The sequence below is a fragment of the Bicyclus anynana genome, chromosome 25 (assembly GCF_947172395.1).
Source record: "Bicyclus anynana chromosome 25, ilBicAnyn1.1, whole genome shotgun sequence".
NCBI lineage: Eukaryota > Metazoa > Arthropoda > Insecta > Lepidoptera > Nymphalidae > Bicyclus > Bicyclus anynana.
Genome location: NC_069107.1, coordinates 7,105,262 through 7,130,030, shown reverse-complemented (window position 1 = coordinate 7,130,030; position 24,769 = coordinate 7,105,262). Strand labels below are relative to the sequence as shown.

The following is a 24,769-nucleotide window of genomic DNA, read 5'->3' as shown; positions in this document are numbered from 1 at the left end:
TGACGCTCTCACTACACCGTGACACATTGTTAGCTGGAGTTGGCCGCGGTACCGCTCGGCCATGACTTCTTCGCGCCTTCGCCGATAAGTCGACACTTAAAGGTGAACATTCATTGATAGAAATACCAACAGCAGTAGAAGTAGTATCAAGTTGCGCCCTCTTTACGTCGCCGCTACCGCCCGAATAACTCCTTCGTAGATAAGCCGGCACTCCGACACGATTCATTCTTTTTAGGATTTCGTACCTCAATAGGAAGAAACGGAACCCTTAAAGTATCACTTTGTTAACCGTCTGTCTGTATAGCTCTTCTATTAATTAAAAAAAAAAAAAAGATACAGACGTCTAAGCCTTAAAAAAACGTATGTTTTGACAAGCTGGTCGGAGCGAGGATTAAAATTTGTAGAATCTTTACTTATTCGATTTTACTTGCCAATTTTAACTTCAAAATTTATATTCTCTTAAACTGCAAGTAGGTATTGGGTAAAATCTAAAAACTTACAGAAAAAACATTTGTCAACTTACAAAAATCCTGCAAAGTATTTATGGGACATTATTGGCACAAGCTTAAACATAATTTTAATTATATTTTTAATTTATGACGAAGATTGATTTGTACGGAATGTGCGGTGGGCGAATCCGACTCGCACTTGTCCAGTTCTTTATGGTCAATATACTTGCGCTTGTCTAGAAATTGCCTATTCATTCTTGCCTTGAAGGTGTTTGGATTGTGTGCAGGAAACAAACGCCGGAAGCGAAAAGACCACACTACAGCTGTTATGAAAACTTTAAAACGAAAAGTTTGGTGCGGGTCCCCTGCGTATCAACCACGTAGCGATGTTATTATTGTCTGATCAAGAGTTCATTCATCTCATCATTTCATCATTTTAGCTCATGAATTTTATCGCGAGTAATTTTCATCCTCCTCCTAACAAGTTAGCCCGCGTCTATCTTAGATTGCATCATCACTTACCATTAGGTAGGACTGTAATCAAGGGCTAACTTGTAGAGAAAAAAAAAATCACGGTCTAATTTGAATATTTATATGACCGTGATAATTAATAGTATATATTTAATTAATATTAATTTAATATTTAATTAATATTAAAAGAAGGCTTACATTTTTGCATTTTCTAAACTGTAATCAGAGGCACAATCCGCCCACTTTAATATACTCGCGTCATATTACAGTGGGCGGATAATTGTGCCTCTGAGTATATTTTAATCATATTGATAAGCAAGGGACATGTATAATTCCAGGCACTAACACAGATGGGAACAGCTACCTCAACCGGCGGCCGATCCCCCCTCCCTCCCTCGGACCTGGACACGAGAGGATACCCATCAGACCCCCTGGACAGGTAAGATTATCAAAGATTTTATACTGTAGACATGTTACTAGTGCGGCGAAACTGAGGGGATGGTTAATAATGGGGATGATGACTAGGTTTGAATATATTGATTTTTATGATACATTCGGATCGTCGTCGTCATCAACCCATATTCGGCTCACTGCTGAGCTCGAGTCTCCTCTCAGAATGAGAGGGGCTAGGCCAATAGTTCACCACGCTGGCCCAATGCGTATTGGCAGACCTCACACACGTAGAGAATTAAGAAAATTATCTGGTATGCAGGTTTTCGCTTGGTTCCCGTTCCCGTAAGAATACTGGGATATTATAGCTTCCCAACAGTGAAAGAATTTTTCAAATGGCTTCAGCAGTTTCAGAGCCTATTCAAAACATACAAACAAGCAATCAAATCATCCTCTGTATAATATTAGTAAAGACTATCATCCATAATTTTTGCAAAACTTTAACCGTTTACGCAGCTCTCAACAGGGATAATTCACCGATTTTGAAACATTCTTCATTGGTACTCCGCTCCTATTTGTCTTAGCGTCATAATATATAGCCTATAGCCTTCCTCGATAAATGGGCTATCTAAGACTTCGTCGTCATCAACCCATATTCGGCTCACTGCTGAGCTCGAGTCTCCTCTCAGAATGAGAGGGGTTAGTCCAATAGTCCACCACGCTGGCCCAATGCGGATTGGCAGACTTCACACACGCAGACAATGAAGATAATTCTCTGGTATGCAGGTTTCCTCACGATGTTTTCCTTCACCGATTGAGACACGTGATATTTAATTTCTTAAAATGCACACAACTGAAAAGTTGGAGGTGCATGCCCCGGACCGGATTCGAACCCACACCCTCCGGAATCGGAGGCAGAGGTCATATCCACTGGGCTATCACTGCTCATCTAACACTTACAGAATTCAAATCGGACCAGCAGTTCCTTAGATTAGCGCGTTCAAGCAAACAAACAAACTCTTTAGCTTTATAATATTCGTATAATTTAATCAGATTTTTAGTCTAACAGCCAAACGAGCCACAATTCGTGTGAAAACAGAATTTTAAAACTCCCGTACAAAACTAACACGACGGACATGTCCAATTGTCTTTCCGAAGTCCACTCAAACAGCGAATTTCCCAATTTACAGGAAACCTCCTCCCCGCAAGTGCCTGCCCCGCCGCCCGCACCCCCTCTGCCGCCCATCGGACTCGAGCCGCAGAAGAAAAAGGCACTCAACACTCCTAGCTATAAGGTACAGTATCCTTTGATAGATTTTTATTTTAAAATAGGGTGACCAGCAATTTGAAATTGTAGTTAGGATAGAATCATTTTAGAGGGTTGTATTTATTATCGAGTCATTATTAATACTGAAATATAATGATATATTTTCATTAATTGAACATAAAAGTTCAGATAAAAATATATTAACCTTTTACCCTTTAACTAAGCGATCATTGTGCTAAAAGTAAACTATATAAGGCAAACAGGTGGAAATCGATGTTTGATGATGAAACTTTAGGGTTAGGTACTTACCTATAACTTTAGGGTTACTTAACTAAAGCTTTAGAGTTACTTACCTAAAAACTTTAGAGTTAGTAAAGACAAGTTACCGTGTCACTGTGATCTCAACATAAATAACAAGCAACGATGCAGCCTAACGTAATTTCAATTATCATCATCACCATCATTATTATCAAAGAAGTCATCTGGTGAATCTAGCTTCTTTAATCGACCTAATCTATGCCTCAATACAGCATCCACTAAAATTACATTGACATGGCTATGACTAACTGTTAGCTGCCAGGTTTGTATTAATTTAGAAAAAATGTAGTTTCAGTAATACGACCAAAGCCAGGATGCTATTACTGCGCTACCAGTGATCCTACTAGATTCCCATATTACACAACATGTCAGAGATTTCAAAAATCGTGAGTTCAGAATCAGCAACTGAGATGATAAATGTAGACAAATTATACTCGTAACTGCCACGCTTCTTCGTGATATCATGATGTAAGAGGTATTTGTGTAATCAAAACGTAATGCTTATGTATAATTTCGTAATCTTTTTTATAATATTTTCACGCCTCAACAGTTCGTTTTTTATTACATACAATATAATTATTAAAACAACTGCCTTGAAAAATATAATAGATGAGAGTAACAACAGCAATAAATAGCTACTAGGTGGGAATATCCCAATTTTTTAAATAAAATAAATATGGAATAATTGTCTCGAAAATTTTACTGCTGGATTGGTCGCCCCAATGGTAACAATTGCCAACTTGTGTCCAAAAATGCTTGAATTTCAAACAAAAAGGCCCCTTAAAAATTTTTATTGACAAAGATACAATATGCTGAATTGTGACTAAAATTGCCAATATGTTGGAAGTGCTGCCAAATTTCATCTTTATCTGATACGGTATAATCTAAATCTTTCAGTCAGAGAGAACTACTATATTTTTGAACTGGGATTTATGTTAATAAATTTTATCGTTAGAGTTAAGTTAAATCTATACTTACAATAAATCAGAAGAGAGGCCAATTCTGTACATGAAGTATATTTCCCAAATAACTCTCAGGGGTGATTAGTGATCGATATTAATGCCAAAAACGCAATCAGTAAATTTTTTGTCTGTCTATCTGTATGTTCGTTATAGAAACAAAAACTACTCAACGGATTTTAACGAAACTTGGTACAATTGTTCTTCATACTCCTGGGCAGGTTATAGTATACTTTTCATCACACTACGATCAAGCAGTGAAGGGAAATGTTGAGAAAACGGGAGAAGTTACTCCAGCTTTTAAGCTTCCGTCGCGTGTGTAGCTTTAATGGGTAGGGTATTGTAGATAAGGTAGGGGTAGTTGAAAGTTTACATCGACTTTCACGCGAACGAAGTCGTGGGCGTCCGCTAGTATAAAATATACCTTATGTTACTGCCTGAGCTTTGCATTAGTGAAACAATGTTTAAAATCGATTAAGTTGTTTGGGCAGGAAAGTTTAATAAAAAACACAATTTCGCATTTATAAAAAGTATGGATATACATTTAATATGTACGCGTACGCTAATACTTTTCATTTCTTTAATTTACAGCCCGACGAACTAGACGACAAGCACGGTACAGATCAAGCCAACTTCACAGACTTCGTGCCAAACTCTCTGAACATACCCACCATATCGAGGATACTCTCCGGCTCCAACGGCAGAAAGGAAGACATCCCTGACGTCCTCCTCAGGACTGTCACCGCCAAACCACAACACAACCCTGAGAAGACTTCAAAAAGTGATATTTACGTGACAAAAGACGCTGGTGTTACTCTCAGTGATTCTAATAGGGACACTTCCACGGAAGGCGCTCTTGCAGTTTTGGACCCCGAAATGAACAATTTAGATAGGCCTCTCATTATAGATCAAAATGGTGAGACGAACACTAGAAGAAACCTTCAGTACGCTACAAACAAACAGCCAGACAGAAACGACAGCAGAAGAGATGAATACATGCCCGCGACAACAGTCGGATTCGAATTGAGCGATCCAGAAATGTCCACAGAGAGATATCATAATTTAGCTAACGTCAATTCTGACAAGAAAATTCTCAAACACGACCCGAAAAACAACGGCCCTGTCCAAAGACCAGGAGTGACCTGGCCGTTTGCGTGGAACGTTCATATTTATTCAGCAACCGGCATGTTCACTCTTTTGGCCGTTTTCTCCATTTTCAAGATAATTAGATACAATAAGTTCACTCATCTCTTCACGCAGTACTACTTCATCATTCTCCATCTAATCCTAGTGTTCGTTTGTCTTATGAGAATATTCTACATGTGCTATGATCCGTACAATATCAACAATTCACTGCCAGTGTTTATTAGCGAGATACTCCTCCACGTACCGGAGATATTCTTGAGCATAGCTTTCGCTTCTACGATACTGTTTCTACTCACGAATAGCATTAATTTTAAGACCACCTGTTGTGCGTTTCTATTTCGTTCTAGAACGATCATAATAGGTGGTAGCTTGCACCTTTTGTCATGTGTGATGTTGCATATCCTCGAAAATAGTAATACAATTATTAGGACTTCGCAGGGAGTCGAAAAAAGGGTACTAGGTCTAACTTGTCAAATTATATTCATCATGGCGTGCCTGACGCTCGGGCTCTGCTACCTCTACGTGTATAAAATGCTCAAAGTCGTGTTACAGAAGAAAAGCCACACGTACATTCATGGCTTCCAGAATTTATATCAAGCTATCCATATAAATCTAGCGACGGCGTTGCTATTCGTTTTAATGGCGACACTACAAATTTATGGCATCTTTGGAATCAATCAGGTCAACATGACTAAATTCGACTGGTTGCAATGGGGCTATCAATTTTCGTTGCGACTGATTGAGATCAGCGTGGTGGCTCTCATTTCGTGGGTGATAAGCCTCAAAGTCGGTATCGTGGCTTCTTTACAACACGAGAAGACTGATGGTCAGAAAATATCTGGATTAGGTCTTTTCCCTTGCGCTGCTGGGTCCAGTAATGAGCAATTTGAATCCGACTATCCAGCTATTTGCAACACCAATACCAATCTTCACACTTACACCCTAAGAACTGGGAAACCTATATACGAGACGGCCGGCCATCATCCCAGCATACCAGAGCAATGCTGCAGCGGGCCGGTGGATCATCAGAGGTTTCAGCTGAACACGTTGGCTGGGACGTGTGACAATAATTCGGGAACCGAAAACTATTCCGGCCACAGTTCCATCGCTAACGCAGGCCACAGTAGTTCCACGGAATCGAGTAATGCTACTTCAAGCCAAGGCGTAAACAACCATTTGATCAAACATCATCCCAACCACGCTTACAACGGCATCGAATCCGCCTCAGACGATCACTACTCCAACTGCGATCCCGCCATGCAATCATTGCAAGGCGACGATCCTTTGGACCACGAATACAACGTCATCCAATATGGCAGCAACAGCGACTTCATCCGTGACATTAAAAACCAGAACTACAACGGTGGTTCAAATCGGAGTTCGCACAACTTCAAGCACATGTCCTACGACCGTGTGTCGTCACGAACGAATAGCAATCCTCGAAAGAAGCACAGGGCGAAGAACAAAAACGTCCAAAACTGCATGACGATGGGCTACGATCCGTCAATGAGTCACCATTACCACCAGCCGCATGTGCCCGATGAATACGGCAATTACAACGCCGAGAATTCCTCCTACCACGCCACTGGCATACAGACTCTGAATCCCAACAGAAGTTACGACGGTCCCTGTCAGGTCAGGACCTCACAGCGTCGGAATTCTCCTTCCACGTCAATGGTGAACTCGAGTGGAAGTCAAAAGCGTGGCAAGGGCAACGGGTTCGCAGATAGGCCGAAGTCGACTGACTTGTACGGCTTCACAGAGGACCCCAATGAGAGGAACTACCCCTGCGCTTTGGGGACTCCTCAACCAGCGCCTAGGAATTGTAGTTACGAGGCGTCGTACTCCCAACCTCAGGATGAAATCAATCCCAATGAAACCGGGGGCAGTATGCTGGTAGCGCAGGACGGTTTCGTGAGGTTTAGACCTTTGGAAGATGGACCCTCGCAAACTTGATTCACCATAAACCTGTCCTCGGCGACAGAAGACTTAAGCTTTTAACAAACGGCATACGCCGGCGTGTGACTATGCTTTGTAGTACGAGATCCGGCATGAGAAAAATATACCCTCATCTGTTATTTAATTGGGATAAAAAATAAATGATAGAAAATATTCACATTGACACATTGCACATAGGTTGCCGTAAATTGCGATTAAAAATGCATATTTTAATTTATTTAATTTCTTTCACTCATTGGTTAATTAAAAAGAATCGTGCACTAGTTAATAGAATTGAAAAATTAAGGTTGCTTGCTTTCTCACTGCAACTGTGGGGTTGCCAGATATAAACAGTTAAGTAGTGTTATTTATATGTCAAATGAAAGGTTATGTTATGTTTAATTTTACTGTATTAAATTGATTTTAATCTAGTTCATGGTTTCCTAAATTTTGTATGAAAAATATGTTTTGCTGCATTTTAACTAGGCAACCTACTTGCAATGTGTCACTGTGAACATTATCTATCATTTATTTCATAGCACTAATGAATAACAGATGAGGGTATACATTTCTAATGCCGGCTCTTAGACTATTATCAGTGTTGCACATCTCAATTTGTATATTGTAAATGTATAGCTAGGAATAAACGGTGTCGCACCGTGACGGCCTCTTGTAAATAGCGTTCCTTCATTTTGTAATATAATTTATAAGTTTTATAATATCTCCAATGAGAGATGACGCCATTTTGTTTTTTTTTATTAACACGATGAACAATTATTTTAATAAATGTTGGTACTATTACTAAATAATAGTATAAATAATTCTGGTGTATACAAAACTAAACCGACATCCCTTTATCAATTCTGATTAAAGAAGGGCAACTCTTGTCCTATGTTTAATTGTATTACTGTATAAGTTTTGTATATAACGGAATTTGTATACAAATTATTATCATCAAATCTTATTTCTATCTGTATTCAAAATGACCTTAAATGTTGCCATTTTATTAAACTTGTGTCAGAACAATTTTGTTCCACATTTTGACGAATTGACACATTGCTTTAATGGAACTATTCTATAATTATAATGGAATTGTTTTTGACACAAGACATGAATGTAAGTTATCAGCGTTGTTTATAATTAAACGACGAATTAAATGTATGTGATATTGATATAGTTTTGTTTTTAAAGACTCTGTCCATAATTATTGTAAGGAATATATCAAAAAGTATAAAAAAATCTTTATAAATCTGCCAATGCGATTACTTTATACACTGTATAATTAAAACTGTTTCAAATGTAACAGTTTTATATCATCGATTGTCAATTTTTTTTTAGATTGGTGAATTTGGTCAGCGCAAACTGGGGATGGGAAAACAGAGGATTTAAAATTCATCAATTAATGAATAATACTTATGATCGACCTGAAAACTATTACAATGCAGTTTTCTCAGGAACATCGTACGTAGAAAATAACCTTCACCTATCTGTTTAGTGGATGAAAAGTGCTTTATATTTATAGTACGTTAAATAATACATTGCAAAAAGTTTCCCAAAAATCTACATTATGAACTATCGTTAACGACTGTTTGGCGAGGAGGTTTTGAGGCAACACGTTTTTTAACATACTAATTTTGATATAAAATATTTTTTATCCAATAAATGGATGGGTGAAGGTCGTTTCTAATACGACTCTTAGACTATTAGCTCAATGAAAGATACTGAGGCAGTGTGCGATGATATGACCCAGTTTACGCCAGTTTTTCGACTGCGTAGTCTAGTGGAGTAATAAAATCGGATGCTTTGTAGTCTGGCAAGTTCGTTAATGACACTCACATGATATGCGGGCGACGGGGGGAAACACTGCGCGGGTGTGAAATCGTGCGTGCGGGGAAGTGAGGTGCATCAGTGGTGGGTTTTTCATTCATCGGTACACGCCCCCCGGCCCGCGCGGACCATCGGGAGTGTTACGAACGAAGTTGCCAAGCTATAGTAAAATGGCAGATTCTAGCAGTACCTCAGAGAATTTTTTTAAAAAGTATCCTCCATAGTTTATTCCACCAGTTTGCGCGGGCCTTATAGAAATAATTTAAATATCAGGTTCACTGTTCTACAGTTTCAATTGAATGTTATAACAATAGATTTAGGTACGTTGTGTTTGCAATCACTATTACAACACGTTATAATTTAAATTATTTAAAATATTTAATGACAGTTCACATAGATTTTTAGAATTCGACAGTTTTTTAGAGCCCGCATAGATAGAAAGAATTCCCGTTCTGAATTATGTGTTTTCCGTTCTCTGTAACATTACAGAGATTATAAGTTCATAGAACTCAGATAGCAATCTGTGACTGCCTGCTATTTTTCGCGGTGGTTTTAATTTAAGTATCTGACGCATTAAGCGATGGTCGCAATAGCCAGTGGCGCGCACTTCATAGATGCTAAAATTCTGCAAATGCATATCGTCAGGACTCATTACGAACCCGTATTGAAGAAGAAATTTTCGATTTTGTACATTCCCTAGTCAAAGACCTTGTGCGCGTCATTGAAAATGGCTATGGTTGATCTGCAGATACGGCCACGACCGGTCTCGAAGCGTCAATTTGTCCAACTGTTCACTCAACAATACGTAGCTTGCTCACAACGACAAGTCGCTATGTCAGGTCTCCGACCAACTACGCGATGTTCGTATGGTTTCTTCAGCTGACCGGCTAATTTTAATCTTTGACGTATGCTAGTTATATACGAAATTGAGATTCCATGTAACATGTCATCTGGTGCCTACTGGTGGATATCATACAGTAGGTAGATGACATTTCTCATTTGATTTGATGTTAATTTTAAATAGGTTGATAATAAAGACCAAACGCTCGTTTGTCGCTGGTTGTTGCAGCGTGCGAGATGACTTAAAACAATCGTTTCTCAGAACGCAGAATTCAGACCGAAATGCTTTCTGTATGCGCGGGCAATAAATACAATTTAGTAACAGCTATTTTTGCCACCGTTATCATGATTACTTGCGCCAATTTGATAAAATAAAAATCTCTAAATTAAACCATAACAATTCTGAATATAATTGTATTTTTTTTCTAAAAAAGTTATATCTTGACTGCTATAATGACGAGACTTGGCAGAAAAGTCGTCTCATTATATTAGTCATTATATTAGGTATCTTGAGATGAATAAAAAACTATTTTTATGTCTTATTATTTGTTCAGTTTAGAGATATTTGTTCATCAATAGGCACTAATGTTAGGTTTGTAATTTATTTATATGTTGATCATGTTTTGATTAAATGTCCAATTCCTAGTCATATATTTCGTTGAAAAAATTATTCATCCATAATTAAGTTTACATTCTTTCAAGTATGAAAAATATCAGTTTTGCGGTCATCTATTATATCAATGAATCGCAAAATATATCATTGAGAATCCCTCACACTAGCGCTTTTCCAACGCCCGCGGTTTATGGCCGAGCTGAGGTGAGCACAGTTAATAAAGTAAGCACTAAGTAGATAAGTTGGCAATATTGAGACAAGTTGTTGAAAACCAAAACAGTATACAATCACTATTTGTTTGTAAATGTATCTAGAGCCACGTAATGATTAAAATATTCAATTTCAAACTATGTCACATGCGTTTCAATCCATCAAGACATTTACTCGTTATGGGAGAATAAAGGAAGGTACATACGTACATACGAATACATAAAACTTGTAAATATTTATAGACTTTTTTTTTTAAACTTCATCCGAACTAGATAGATAGGTACATAAGTTGTTTTTGTGAAAATTGTGAACATACATCGACCTATCCTCCTTCTTCGAAGTCGTTTAAAAACGCGGCTTAGACGAGCGCTAGTGTGAAGGCGCCATTAAATATCCTTCACGAAATTATACAACATATAAATACATATTATATGTACCTACATGGACATATACATCTAGTAAAAAATGTCCCATATTAATTATAGTTGGCACTACAAATAGATAGGTAATAAATAATTGTGTAAAAAATAGGAAGGTGGATTTAAAAAAAAAAACAATAAAAAAATATTTATAATCGAAAATGTTTTGAAAAGATCGGTGTTAATTTTGTGGCGTAATTAATCAGTGCTCATATTATTATAAAATTCCTATGTAAATAAATAAATAAAATTATGATAATTATATAAAAATGTCATCTACCCAGTCTGTTGCATATTACAACGCGCGACGCAACTGAATGTTATGGTCATAACGTCATCATTTTATGTTCTGAAAGAGGAATGCGGCACGCGTTGCAGTGTGCTAACAGCAATATAGTTGGAGAGCTGGTGGTGTTATTTTTCAACCGTAAACGAAATCTTAAGGACGTAGGCGATGTAACAAAAGCTTAACATCTACGCCTCGGGTTGAAAGACACATGACCTGAAAGACGTGTTTCTTGCATGCCCTGGGAAGTGTTGATGATAATTTTCCACTTACCATCAAGTGGACCATTTGCTTGGCCCTAAAACACCGTTTATAAGCGTCCATTTAGGTACATTGACATGCAATTAAAAATATGTTTTGATTGAAACCTCTAAAATCAAATTAATTCAAGCTACTGCCACTGCCTTTTTAATTGCATATTTAAATAAAATATTATATTTTATTACGCATTATATTATTGTCTTAATGATTAATTATTTTCTCTTATCGATTAAAACTACCCGATCTTATTAAACTCTTTATTAATTTACTCTTTATTTATTTACAGTGCCACCAGCTCTTGTACTATAAATTATTTCATTTTTAATTGTAAGTTTTTTGTACATAAAGGGTACAAGGTGTACCCATTTTGAAATTGTGACGTACATACATACGCGAGCGTTTCTTTTTTTTTATAATTATTTTATTTGTTGTAAATTATATATTATTTTTTTAATAATTTCAAGACTGTACCTACATTATCATTTAACAAACGACAACTGACATTTACTATATATGAATAAATAAAAAAAGGTATTAAAATATGTGTGTGGTTTTATTTTTATTTACAATCTAATTCATAATTATCGGCCTTTTTTAACGGATTACAGGGCCAGGTGGCCTATTCACTATTTTGATCTTTATTATAAACCAATTGAAGTGGACAACAAAGTGTCATCTACATACTACGAGTATATGATATCCACATTTACAAGTTAGCCCTTGACTACAATCTCATCTGATGGTAAGTGATGATGTAGTCTTAGATGGAAGCGGGCTAACTTGTTAGGAGGAGGATGAAAATCCACACTCCTTTTGGTTTCTACACGGCATCGTACCGGAACACTAAATCGCTTGGCGGTACGTCTTTGCCAGTAGGGTGGTAACTAGCCACGGCCGAAGCCTCCCACCAGCCAGACATTTGTAATTTGTATATTGTATGTGTTGACATTTTGTCAATTATTTTTTTTTATTTTGATGGGTTGATAATAAAGACAAAAATAAGAAATAGGCCAGGAGGCCTTGTAGCAGAATAGATATAGAGTCTAGACCCACCACTCTGCTCAAATGTTAATGGGTTAACGGGCTTAAGGTGATATTAAATTCATTAGGAAGACATTCAGACAAAAAATGGACGATTGTCTATTTATTTTTGTAAAAACTATATATTTTATTAGCATTTCTCAAGAATTTTTTGCTAAAAATAAGACTGTCGCATTTATTTTAAAATTAATGAAAAATTAAAATTATTTTTAAATTAATGAAAACCTGCAATTAGATAGAAATCTTAGGATACAATACACGCTAGATAGAGTAGGTGTAGGGGTAGGGTAAGGGTAGGGTTGAGTCCCTACTCATCGCAGTATGGGGTTTTAGTAATGTTTCACACGAACGAAGTCGCGGGCGTCCGCATATATAATAATTAAACTGAAATAGGTCCGATTCTGTACATTGAATATATTTTGAATTTTTTTGTTGGAACGAAATAAAACTCTTGGGTCACTTCGGAATCTATATATTACTTGTACATCCTTTTATTGGCAATTGCGCTAAACTAAAAAAAACACCCAAAAATATTTTTATATTTTCATTTTAAGTCGATTAGTAATAATAACTTATTGTCACCTGTACAATAATTCAAAAATATTTACAAACAGTCTCCATAAATATAAATATTATATTATTTCAAATTAAATACAATATAATCATATACAAATACGTGTATACTTACCTTTAATAATATAATTCATTTAATATGAAAATTATTTTGAAAAATGTCACCAAATTTAATGTACGCCGGATTTAATCCTTTGATGACAGCGGGGACAAATGTGTCCCTAGCAGATAATTAGAAATATTTTATATTATTAATTATATCATTATATTTAAATTATATGAATAATTATAAAGCCAATATCCAATTTTTTTTTTTAAATTTTTAAAAGCATATTGAGTTTTTTTTTTATTTTTATCATTATATTGGTAATACGACATATTGACTTCAGTAAATCTCAGGCAAGAAGTATCGGCTATCGCCCACAGGGACAGGTTTGTCCCAAAAATTTTCAAAAAAAAACTATAATTATTTTATTAATGCAGTATGTTTACTATAAGCATAATTAACTATCCTACATAGCTGTTATGATTATTACCTTGCTGTCCTGAAAGGGTTAAAAGTTAACATTAATTTAGCTTGTGTCTAAATAATTTAAGGCGTTAACATCCATAGAAGCATAAAACACTACTTCATCATTATCATTAGTATACTTCAACAGCCCACTAAAACATAGAGAGGTTATGGAGTTCATACCCACCATGCTGCTCCAATGAGGGATGCCTTCCAGTGGCGTGCAGAAGTCTTTTAACTAGGGTATGCACTACAAATTGCACAAAATGGAAAACTCCTCCAAAACAGGTACGTAATGAATCCTCAGGGTATGCATTGCGTTTATGCATCTATGAAATGCACGACACTGATGACTTTGTATGACAATGTTACGCAAAAGCGTACCAGCAAGCGATTTAGCGTTCCGGTACGATGTCGTGTGGAAACCTAATTGGGTGGGTGATTTTCATCCACCTCCTTACAAGTTACCCTGCTTCCATCTTAGCTTGCATCATCACTTACCGTCAGGTGAGATTGTAGTCAAGGGCTAGCTACCAATTGAATCTATGCCCGTGAAATTGATTTGTAGCAGAGTGGTGGTTGTAAACTCTATATCTCTCTACTGAGTCATTTAAGCCATTAGAGTCATTTAAAATAGTCATAACTTTTATAAAACAATGTACAATCTGTACAATTTTTTGTCAATCACTATTCGAATCGAACAAGTTTTCTTCACTGCACATTTTCTTGTTTTTCCTCGCGGAAAACTGTTCGCCGAGCATTTTCATGACCTCGGCGTGGGTTTTTCCGGTTTTTAGCGATCCGTAATTTTCTTTCACGTACAGTGCGAAGTCATTGGGTCCCGCCTTTCTGGCGGGTGTAGATGTTATTACGCCATCTTTGTTTTTCTTATTGACAGTGATTTCGAAAGTGCCTCTGCAATAGCCGCAACACCTCTTCGTTATGTCTATGGATTTTGAGTGACGTTTTATGCTGAAAATAATGAAGTCAATATTGATATTTTATTTCATAATGGACAAGCTCCTCGATTACAGGTGGTATTAACATTAATTATTTATGTTATTGTAGAGGCTAGGTATCAGTGTTGGTATAAATAATAGGGTATTTGATGACTTGAGCTTATTTGTTTGTTAGGCAGCGTATACACCGTCACGCTGCCAGTTGCGTTAGTGATTTTGTGCAATAATGTTTTGTGTATTGGAGAGGGGAGGTATCAGTGTTGGTATAAATAATAGGGTATTTGATGACTTGAGCTCAGTTGTTTGATAGGCAGCGTAGATATCGTCACGCTGCCAGTTGCGTTAGTAATTTTGTGCAATGTTTTGTCTTGTAACTATTGATCTATAAATTGTTTAGTGGTGGCATTGAGAACATGTCGGGCAGGGAAGGTGAGTGTTTAAATGCATTCTAAAGGGGTCCTTTAAACCTACTCCCAAGGTCACAAGTCCTGGGACCTGCTCGAGGTGTTTCCTCTGCAAAATAATGGTACAAACACTGTCGCTGCTACTTGTCACTACACACTACCTCAGCCAGACATATATCATTTTATGAACTTAAGTTTGTCAGATTATGCCACTACCATAGATACAGTAGTCAATAGGCTAGTTGACACTTTTTTAAAAGGGTTTTAAATTGTTCATTAGCGATTTACTAGATTGTAAAAAAATATTATATTTTTTGAGGCATGAATATGATAATGCAATAATGAATAGTAACATTGTGACGTCATAAAATGGAGGAAAGCGTTTTTGACGTTAGTAAAAATTTAATAAATACATAATTTTTTAAATTGAGTTTCCTTCATTGTTATGAATCGATATTTTTCGGACCCTTATTCCATATACTACATGAAATTAATATTGTTTTAAAAGATCTAAGCGAACTGACAGTGGAAGAATTGGATGGTAACTAGCCGAAGCCTCCAAGCTGCCAGACCTAGACCAATTAAGAAAACCTCGATCGGCCTAGCCGGGGATCGAAACCAGGACCTTGTATATCCACCTAGCACCCGTGAAAAGTCGAGGGACCAGTATAATATACCTGTAGCCACACTTGGTGCATTTGTAGCAGTACTTGTAATGTATCTCCATGTCGTGACAGCGGGAGATCTCTCCCAGCTCGGGGAACTTGCGTAGCGCTCGAGACGCCCTGCGAACAACATAATGATTAGTATCAGCCTATTTTTTTGGCCCACTAGCCTCATTTCCCCGTGGGTATGACCTTTGCCTCCGATTTCGGAGGGTGTGGGTTCAAATCCGGTCCGGGGCATACACCTCCATCTTTTCAGTTGTGTGCATTTTAAGAAATTAATGAAGGAAAACATCGTGAGGAAACCTGGATACCAGAATTTTCTTAATTCCCTGCGTGTGTGAAGTCTGCCAAACCGCACTGGCCCAGCGGGGTGGACTAAGTTCTAACCCGTCTCATTCTGAGAGGAGACTCTAGCTCAGCATCTGGCTTGATAACGAGGTCGTGGATGAGGGTGTCTCGTAGACACTGCGGGTGTCACCTTGCTGGATCTCGCACTCACCACTTCTTCCACACGGGGCCGTGGCCAGCCCTCAGCTCGCCGTCGATGAGCCAGGTGGCCGCGTGGCACATCTCGTGGATGAGGGTGTCTCGGAGACGTTGGGCAGCATCCAGCACTTTGGTAGACAGTTTGATACTAGAGGTCCGGATGCGTTCGCCTCTGGACGTTTTTATCAGGCGGTTGGTTGTAGTACTGCAAAAATAGAGTAAGACAAAGATATTATCTCTCTGTGCCTATAATCCTCAAGTTTCAAAAAGCTTAAGATTGTGATAATATTTAACAAAAATTTGAGAAAACGAATGACATATAAAATGCTGTTTTTTGTCAACCTAAGGTAGACGTAAATCCTTGTGTGCATATAATTACACTGCCAACATCAATCTCCTATTAAAAAGTGCACTATCAGCGACCAAAAAACGCCCCTAATGAGTGCCAAACACAGCTTCTTGGCACTTAATTCTTAAGGTTGAATTTGCTCTAAATTTGGGATTTTATTGAATATTGGACTATATTTAAACGCCTTCAGGTATCATTTTTTTTACTGATGATTCTAAAACTGTCAAAACAAAATTGGCCAGTTTTTAAGTGAGATTTTCTACATGATTGTGCGTCCTTTTATAATAATAGGGTTATGTCTGCAAACAATAATTATAATATTAACAGATATTCTGAATTTGTTTGTTGATAAATATTCCGCATCGAGTTTGGCTTTGCTAAAGTTTGTGTTAATAACTAATTAGTAGCAATGCTGCTTGGCAAATTCAAGCATAGTCACAATACTCACCCAGCAGTGCTTCTAAGTTTCGTGTCCCACATGATAGGCAAATCTGCATCCATGGCGTTGTCGAATACCATTTTGTTGAACTCTACAAAGAGTCGCCTGGAGAGTTGTTCTTTGAGTGTTTTGAAACTGTCATGGTATTGCAGAGCTTCGGGGTGGCAACGCCAGGTGGGCACGTTGTCTGAAAGTTTTAGTACAATATTTATTAAGAGGAATTTGGAGACGAGATAGCCCAGAACTCAATAACACCTTATATGTCAAAAATAATGCCCAAGAAATGGACAAACATACAAATATACTTACATATGCTCAAAAAACATTACCCTCCTTTTGACACAGTTGGGTAAAAATAAAGACATTTTATTTCAAAAATATTTGCCATATCTTTTAAATATGACCAACATTTCCATTTTCCCTTCAACTATTCGGGAAAGACTGTATTAGGAGTGAATACAATAGACCAATCGATTGAACCACCACCCCTCAGTGATGAGTCCGACCGCTCTTACCATTGAGCTATTGAGGCTCTAAGATATTTTAAAACTCACCAGCCAAAGATCCAACAAAACTCAGCCTTTTTACTACATCTTTGCTTGGCGTAACAGTTACATTCTGAACTTTCTTCGTCAATACATCGACATCATTCTCCATGGCCCTCACTAGTTCTGTCACTGTCATATCTTTCCGTTTCTTTATCGTTGTTTTCACATCCCTATTGATGTTGATTTTTTTCTGTTTGGTGGTTTCTGGGGTGCTTAGATTGTTATCCGTTTTGAGTTTTGGTTTCTGCTTTGGTAGCTCTGGTGTGTTAGGAACTTTTTCTGTGTACAGTTTCTTTCTTGATCGCCCCTCAGTGTTGCTGAAGTCACCTTTGAATTTAATAAAATACAAATGAGAGACATATCTTAGCATACCATGGATTCACCATGCCGGTGCTGGGTTCATCGCGTGGTAGAGAGAAAAACTCCGAGCAGAGTCCTGAACTTGTGACTACAGGATGTAGGGTTAAGGAATTCCTTGACTATCAATCAACACTCCCTGTTCTCTGCTCGTGTTGTTCTTCCTGTTTAGCCAAATTTGGTAAGATCCTATTAGAGCAGCTTTGGATATTCATTCTAATATAGAACTAGCTGCACTCCTAAAGAGGCCAAGGTCTTTAAGCAAGTTATGGAGATTTTGCTGGTAATCCTCTCGCACTTACTTCTACGGCATACAGACTAACATTTAACAGAAATATATGTTTCATGTAAAACTTAATACTAATAATGATTTTGTATTAATTTTAATTTGAACTAAGGCCAAGCTAAAGTGGACATAGTTCGAAGAGAAGGACAATAGTCCCAAGGTGCTGGAATGGAAATCTTCACTATACTACAAGTTGTTGGTAAACAGTACTCATCAAGAAAGGCTTTAGTACAGGTGGACCAATGACATCAGGCAGGTTACTACCAATGACATCAGGCAGGTTACAGGCAGATCAAAAATTTTGAAACGTATCAAAAAAGTCATTTAACAATAAAAACCCAATGTACTTAAAAAACATTGAGATAAATAAATAAATAAATAAATAAATATACTTAAACAATACACATCACAATCTAGCCCCAAAGTAAGCATACAGAGTAGCTTGTGTTATGGGTGCTAAGATAGTTGATATTATAATATTAATACACAATTATATACTACATATAAATACTTATATAATGTATAAATACACACAGACACTGGAAAAAACTCATGCTCATCACACAAATATTTTCTAGTTGTGGGAATCGAACCCACGGCCGTGGATGCAGAGAGGCAGGGTCACTACCCACTGCGCCACGCGGCCGTCAGATATAAAATAATAAACTACATTATCAAAAACATACCCTTTCTATTTTTAAAATCTGAACCAGTCAAATATAATTCTTTGGTTTGTTTTATAAAATCTCTAATATTCTCCTTGTCACTTTCATCATCGTCAAATTGTAATTTTTTTGATATCCCACAACTACCGTCATATTGATCTGTACATTGTTTTGTTTTGAATAATGAAGGTATTGACTTCCATTTCTCTCCATACAGCTCGCTTAACAGTTTGTGATGTGATTGTTGTATTTTCTTTATGGAACAATGTTCTAGAGATTCGTCTGCTTTGTCTTTTGGTGTGGTGGGCACTGGTTTTGTTTTTGGTGTGGCGCAAATAATGCTTTGTCCTGGTGACCAACCCCCTATACTGGGTCGGCCATTTCCATTATTGATAGGTGATGTGAAATCTTTTATAGAGGTTGCAGACACCTGTAAAAATTCAAAACAATACTTTTTATGGTATGTCTTTGCCGGTAGGGTGGTAACTAGCCACAACCTAAACCTCCCACCATCCTGATCTGGACCAATTAGAAAACATCAATTGAACCGAGGACCTCCGCCACAGAGTATGTCATATAGGAAAAACATATTATAACAAAAACAAATACAAAAAAATAATTATACAAAATATTACTTACATTACCAGATTTACTTGGTTCTTTGTTTTTTATAATTTCATCTTCACTTGTATCCAATGAATCGTTGATGACAATGGGTGAGTAGATTTTTCGATTGGAAGTCAACTGGAAAGTAAAAAACACTGAATGAAATACAAATAATATATATAATAATATATATATAGCCACAAGACACAGTGGATAGTGCTATCTGCATACATGGCTGTGGGTCCCACAAGTGGAAAATATTTTTGGGATGTACATGGGTGTCTTTATGTGCCTGTGTGTGTTTATACATTATACTTGGGTATTTATATTTAGTAAAAATCTGTAATCAGCTATCTGACACTCTGATGTTTACTTTAGAGCAAGGTATATTTTTATTCATATGTAGGTAAGTAAAATACTTTTTCTGTCTCACTTGGAAAACTTTCCTTTACAAAGTCCAACACATGCATGCCAATCCGCATTTGAGTATCGAATCACAGCTCCATTAATTATATAAAAAAAAATATTTACAAAAATAGACTAAAGATATTATGGAAGGCTTACCGTTTTTTGGTAATCAGAGATCAATTTGTCAAAGGATTCGTCTATTATCATGATATCTGAACTTCGATTTGGTTTCTTCGGTTCTTGGTCTGTTTTCACCCTGTTTTTCTTTAGAGAAAGCTTCAGTAACCCTATAGAAAGAAGCAAAAATATGTGGCAAAACAGAAAGTTTAGGAAAATATTTTCTTTAGTATCAAATACCTATCCAAAATTTAATATTACAATATTTATTTATACATACGGTTTTGCGGTTGCCTTTGTCCTTGTTTTATGTCCATATCTAATACTAAATAGATTAATTACGAACAACGTATTATTTTATTCACACTGTACGGAGTTTTCTGATTTTTGAATAAACAAGCCGTTACGTTTACCTCGCGGGTAATTTGACAGTGACAGTGACAGTCAATCAGGTGACAATAAGCATTGCATGTGCATATTTTTCTAATTCCCCACAAAACGAAACAAAATTCCCAAAATTGGGGACTTTTAAAGTACACTACTTCTAGAATTTTTTATTTATTTGACACTAAAGACATGGCTGTATGCCGATAGGAAAATTTAATTTGAATATATAGATTTGATGTAAATTTAAATTTTAAAAACTGAAGACATGGCCGTACGGTGTAAACCTTTGCCTTTTCCTCATGGAAAAGAATAAAAAAAAAATAATGACTTAAAAGTATTTTCGTTTGAAATGCATTACGTTACGAAGTGGTTTAACTTCCTTTGGGAGGGTAAACCACTTCGTAACGTAATGCATTATGGCTCTACTTCTTCTGGTTTCCCTTTGTATCACGCATACGGTAACAGGTTAAGTTTTTACAAAATATTCAATAGTATATTCAATGTCGTATCGACGATAAATATAAAATAAAAAAATACCATAAGAACCATTTTTGACAAATTGTTCAAAGTATAGTTGAAATTCTTCGCAATTTGGGGAGTTCTCTACAAGCTGGCAACGCTGGTGATAAATGATATACCCTGATGTGCCTGAGCCACAGAAAACATATGTACCTGAGCTTGCCGTTATAAAAAAAGCATTGTTTTATTGTGGTATATGAATTATGTTTAGAAAACTATTCAACGATGCTATTATATACTTATTTGTAAAATTTTATTTTTGATCTTTTAACATTTTAACATTTGACATGTAAAAAAGAGTAGCCAAATTATTATTATAAGCTGATACTAGCGACATCTTTAAATAGCTGTATACAATTTTGATATGATGACTACGCTTTAACACCCGTTTTCTATTTTTTTAGCTATTATCAAAGCTTTTATAATTAATATTCATAAGTAATTAACAATCCACTTCTCAATTCCGGGCTAATTTTAGTATTGAGTACTATAGCTTGGCAACCGAGAAAAATGCGTGGCAAATGCTGCTACTGAGATTTCTTCAACAAAAGAACATTATATATACAGATGAGGGTATAAGTATATTGCATAATCCGGATCTCTACTTTCATGATACATAGCATTTTAAATTTTTTTTACGCAAAATCAGGGTCTGATATAAAAACACAGAGGACAGCACTATCGCCCAAATATTTTCATTAAAATAATAAAGATGAACCAAATTATAAAACAATTTTGATGCCGTAACAATGTACTTATGAATCTTGACCTAGTTGTGTTCTACCGCTCTGCTTGCGTAAATATGAAAACGAAAGGCACTATTTAGGGTTCCGTTAGAAAAACTAAAGATTTGGCTATCGTTTAATTCGAAAAGGCCAGTTGATAGATAAGCATAATCATTATCAGCATATTCTATCGGCTCATTAATTATGGGCCCTTAATAATTATTTATTAGCATATTTATCGGCTTACTGTAAAAGGGATATGGAGTTTACACTCACCATGCTGTTCCAAAGATGATTGGCGGAGGATGATAATGTAAAAGTCTTTGACAATCACCATTACGTTAGAATGCTATTCATCGGTAGCAACGGCATACATGGCAAACTTGTAAAAAAACTCTTGACTGAGAATTTGTACCTACTGTAATAAAAAATAGGTAATAACAACTCGGTATTCCACAGTTCGGATTCAGAAGTCGAACCTAGGTCTTCGTGATCCGAAGCGACATAAGCCAACCACTAGACCAAGGAAAGTAGGTGTGATACTTTAAAATAAATTTTTAAAAGTTTTGTCTGTCTAAACGAGTTTGTCGGTACTTTTTCGATAGATAGATTCACCTTTTGTCCTTCACTGTTTGAGAGACGTGATATTTAATTTCTTAAAATGCACACAACTGAAAAGTTGGAGGTGCATATCCCGGACTGGATTCGAACCCACACCCTCCGGAATCGGAGGCACAGGTCATAGAATAATATACGGTACGGTATAGTTAGTATTTTCTTAAAAGTGACTGACTACGGAACCCTACTGTACGCGTGGTCCGACACGCACTTAGCCGGTTTTTTTTAAACTGCGAAGGTCCGCAATTTTGATCACATAACTGAAAAATGCTATAATAGCATCAGTGATTGTACAGACCTTTTGTTGGGGTCAGCTGTTTTTTTTTATATACACCTACTTAGATGTAGCTTTTGTATTACTCTTCATTATTATCAACCCATATTCGGCTCACTGCCGAGCTCGAGTCTCCTCTCAGAATGAGAGGGGTTAGGCCAATAGTCCACCACGCTGGCCCAATGCGGATTGGCAGACTTCACATACGCAGAGAATTAAGAATAATTCTCTGGTATGCAGGTTTCCTCACGATGTTTTCCTTCACCGTTTGAGACACGTGATACTTAAATTCTTAAAATGCACACAACTGAAAAGTTGGAGGTGCATGCCCCAGACCGGATTCGAACCCACACCCTCCGGAATCGGAGGCAGAGGTCATATCCACTGGGCTATCACGGCTCACATATTACGTATCGTATATCACATATTACGATAATACGTATTATCACGTATTACTCTTATTGACTTGGAAATATTTTTTAAAGAATATATTATGTTAATATACGTATTTCTTATACAAAATACATTTTTAAGAAATTAAATATCACGTGTCTCAAACGGTGAAGGAAAAACATCGTAAGGAAACCTGCTTATCAGGAAATTTTCTTAATTCTATGCGCGTGTGAAATCTGCCAATCCGCATTGGGCTAGCATGGTGGACTATTGGCCTAACCCCTCTCATCCTGAGAAGTAATTCGAGCTCAGCAGTGAGCCGAATATGGGTTATTGATAATTCTACTTTAAAAATGAAATCATTACTTCATCAAAAAAGTTTGCTACAACGTTTTACGCCATTTTTAATTCATCTTTAATTTGTCCACAACGGGGACAGGCTAAGCAAGATCTTTGACCATACGGCCTAAATTATTGATTTGTGTGTTTGATAGTCTTGTTGGTTATAGAAAAAAATAATACAAAATAAAATAACACAGCTTCAAATGTTACTTTTCCATTTTGGTACACCGGCGAACAATTTGCCCCAGAAGAACGATAAAAAATGCATTTTTCTTTAAGAAACAATACTTTAAATAAGCCAATTATTTAACTAGATATTTATTTACAAATCATTTTATCATCTCCATATACTTTTATTAAGACCTCTGCCTCCGATTCCGGAGGGTGTGGGTTTGAATCCGGTCCGGGGCATGCACCTCCAACTTTTCAGTTGTGTGCATTTTAAGAAATTAAATATCACGTGTATTGAGACACGTGATATTGATATACACGGTGAAGGAAAACATCGTGAGGAAACCTGCATACCAGAGAATTATCTTAATTCTCTGCGTGTGTGAAGTCTGCCAATGCGCATTGGGCCAGCGTGGTGGACTATTGGCCTAATCCCTCTCATTCTGAGAGGAGACTCGCGCTCAGCAGTGAGCCGAATATGGGTTGATGACGACGATACTTTTATACGGGGTTATAGATACCTGGGGTCCCTGGGCCGACGTTGTATAGGCCGGTGGACATTGCCATCCATCAACGGAAAGAACTTAATTTTTGATTCCTTTTATAAACGAAGTACCCCGCCCCTTAGAGAATCATTCCGTTCCCTAAGTTCTTCTAGCTCGACTCTAGCAGATCTTTTTTTCTCCTTAAGTTCGATTATTATTAATTATATTCATTTAAAATAAAAAGATCCTCAGACAGTACAAGTCAGCTCAGACACAAATCTACTGCTACTAAGAGTTATTTTATTTGAACTTTTTTTTAACTAGCGGACGCCCGCGACTTTGTCCGCCCTTTGACCTCTTTGATCCAGCCCTTACAGTAGTATCGCTGTAATAATGGAGTAACTTCTCCCGTTTTCCCAACATTTCCCTTCACTGCTCTGCTAATATTGATCGTAGCGTGATGAAAAGTAAACTATAATCTGCCCAGGAGTATAAAGAATTAAAATTGTAGAAAGAATTGTACCTAGTTTCGTTAAAATCTGTCAAGTAGTTTTCTTTAACGAACATTCAGACAGAGACAAAAATTTTACTGATTGCATTTTTGCTATCAGTATCAATCACTAAACCCCCTAATAGTTAGTTTGGAAATATATTTCTAGTACAGAATTGACCTCTCTACAGATTTATTAAAAGTATAGAAAAAGTTTTAGTAAAACATGTAAGTATCACAAATTTTCACAAAAACTGCCTATCTGGCGTCCCTACTCGAATTAATTGCAGTTAGTTGCGTTTTTTGAAAATTCAAAATGGTCGGACAAGATCTAATTTTTCAAAACTGTGAACTTTGCAAGTTTCAAGGGTGCAAGTTGCATTAAATTTTCCGGTCGCGTTGACCCTTGCTCTTCGAACCGCGCATGCGTGAATTCGCGCGGCCATTTTTAATGGCGACAAAATTAGTATAACACTGAACTAATTCCACTTGTATCAATGAAACTACTATTATGAAAGAGTACGCGACCATTCCTAAACGGTTATGAAAAGATA

At 36.8% G+C, this 24,769-nt stretch overlaps 2 protein-coding genes across 4 annotated transcripts in view; one reads left to right on the top strand and one right to left on the bottom strand.

Moving 5' to 3' along the window:
* Window positions 1-11,936, top strand: part of LOC112055973 (uncharacterized) — a 743,744-nt gene extending 731,808 nt beyond the window's left edge. For all 3 annotated transcript variants that reach the window (XM_052889302.1, XM_052889303.1, XM_052889304.1), the window contains 3 exons: window positions 1,259-1,359; window positions 2,501-2,605; window positions 4,446-11,936. In XM_052889302.1, coding sequence (XP_052745262.1) covers window positions 1,259-1,359; window positions 2,501-2,605; window positions 4,446-6,956 — 2,717 coding nt within the window. In that variant the 3' untranslated portion in view covers window positions 6,957-11,936. The remainder of the gene's footprint in view (window positions 1-1,258; window positions 1,360-2,500; window positions 2,606-4,445) is intronic.
* A 955-nt stretch (window positions 11,937-12,891) lies between these two features.
* On the bottom strand, window positions 12,892-20,249 carry LOC112055972 (germ cell nuclear acidic protein). Its single transcript, XM_024096281.2, has 9 exons — window positions 20,092-20,249; window positions 19,851-19,981; window positions 19,320-19,424; window positions 18,702-19,110; window positions 17,379-17,699; window positions 16,834-17,011; window positions 16,050-16,241; window positions 15,560-15,667; window positions 12,892-14,491 (listed from the first exon to the last, which is right to left on the bottom strand). The coding sequence occupies exons 1-9, from the start codon at window positions 20,126-20,128 to the stop codon at window positions 14,200-14,202; spliced, it is 1,773 nt and encodes a 590-aa protein (XP_023952049.2). The 5' UTR covers window positions 20,129-20,249; the 3' UTR covers window positions 12,892-14,199.
* Window positions 20,250-24,769: the final 4,520 nt, after the last annotated feature.

Coding starts and splice junctions, on each gene's coding strand:
- LOC112055972 (XM_024096281.2), bottom strand. CDS start 20,128: ATGGACATAAAACAAGGACAAAGGCAACCGCAAAACC. Junction 19,111..19,319: donor AACCAAGTAAATCTGGTAAT/GTAAGTAATATT, acceptor GAATTTTTACAG/GTGTCTGCAACCTCTATAAA. Junction 15,668..16,049: donor GGCCCCGTGTGGAAGAAGTG/GTGAGTGCGAGA, acceptor TGTTGTTCGCAG/GGCGTCTCGAGCGCTACGCA.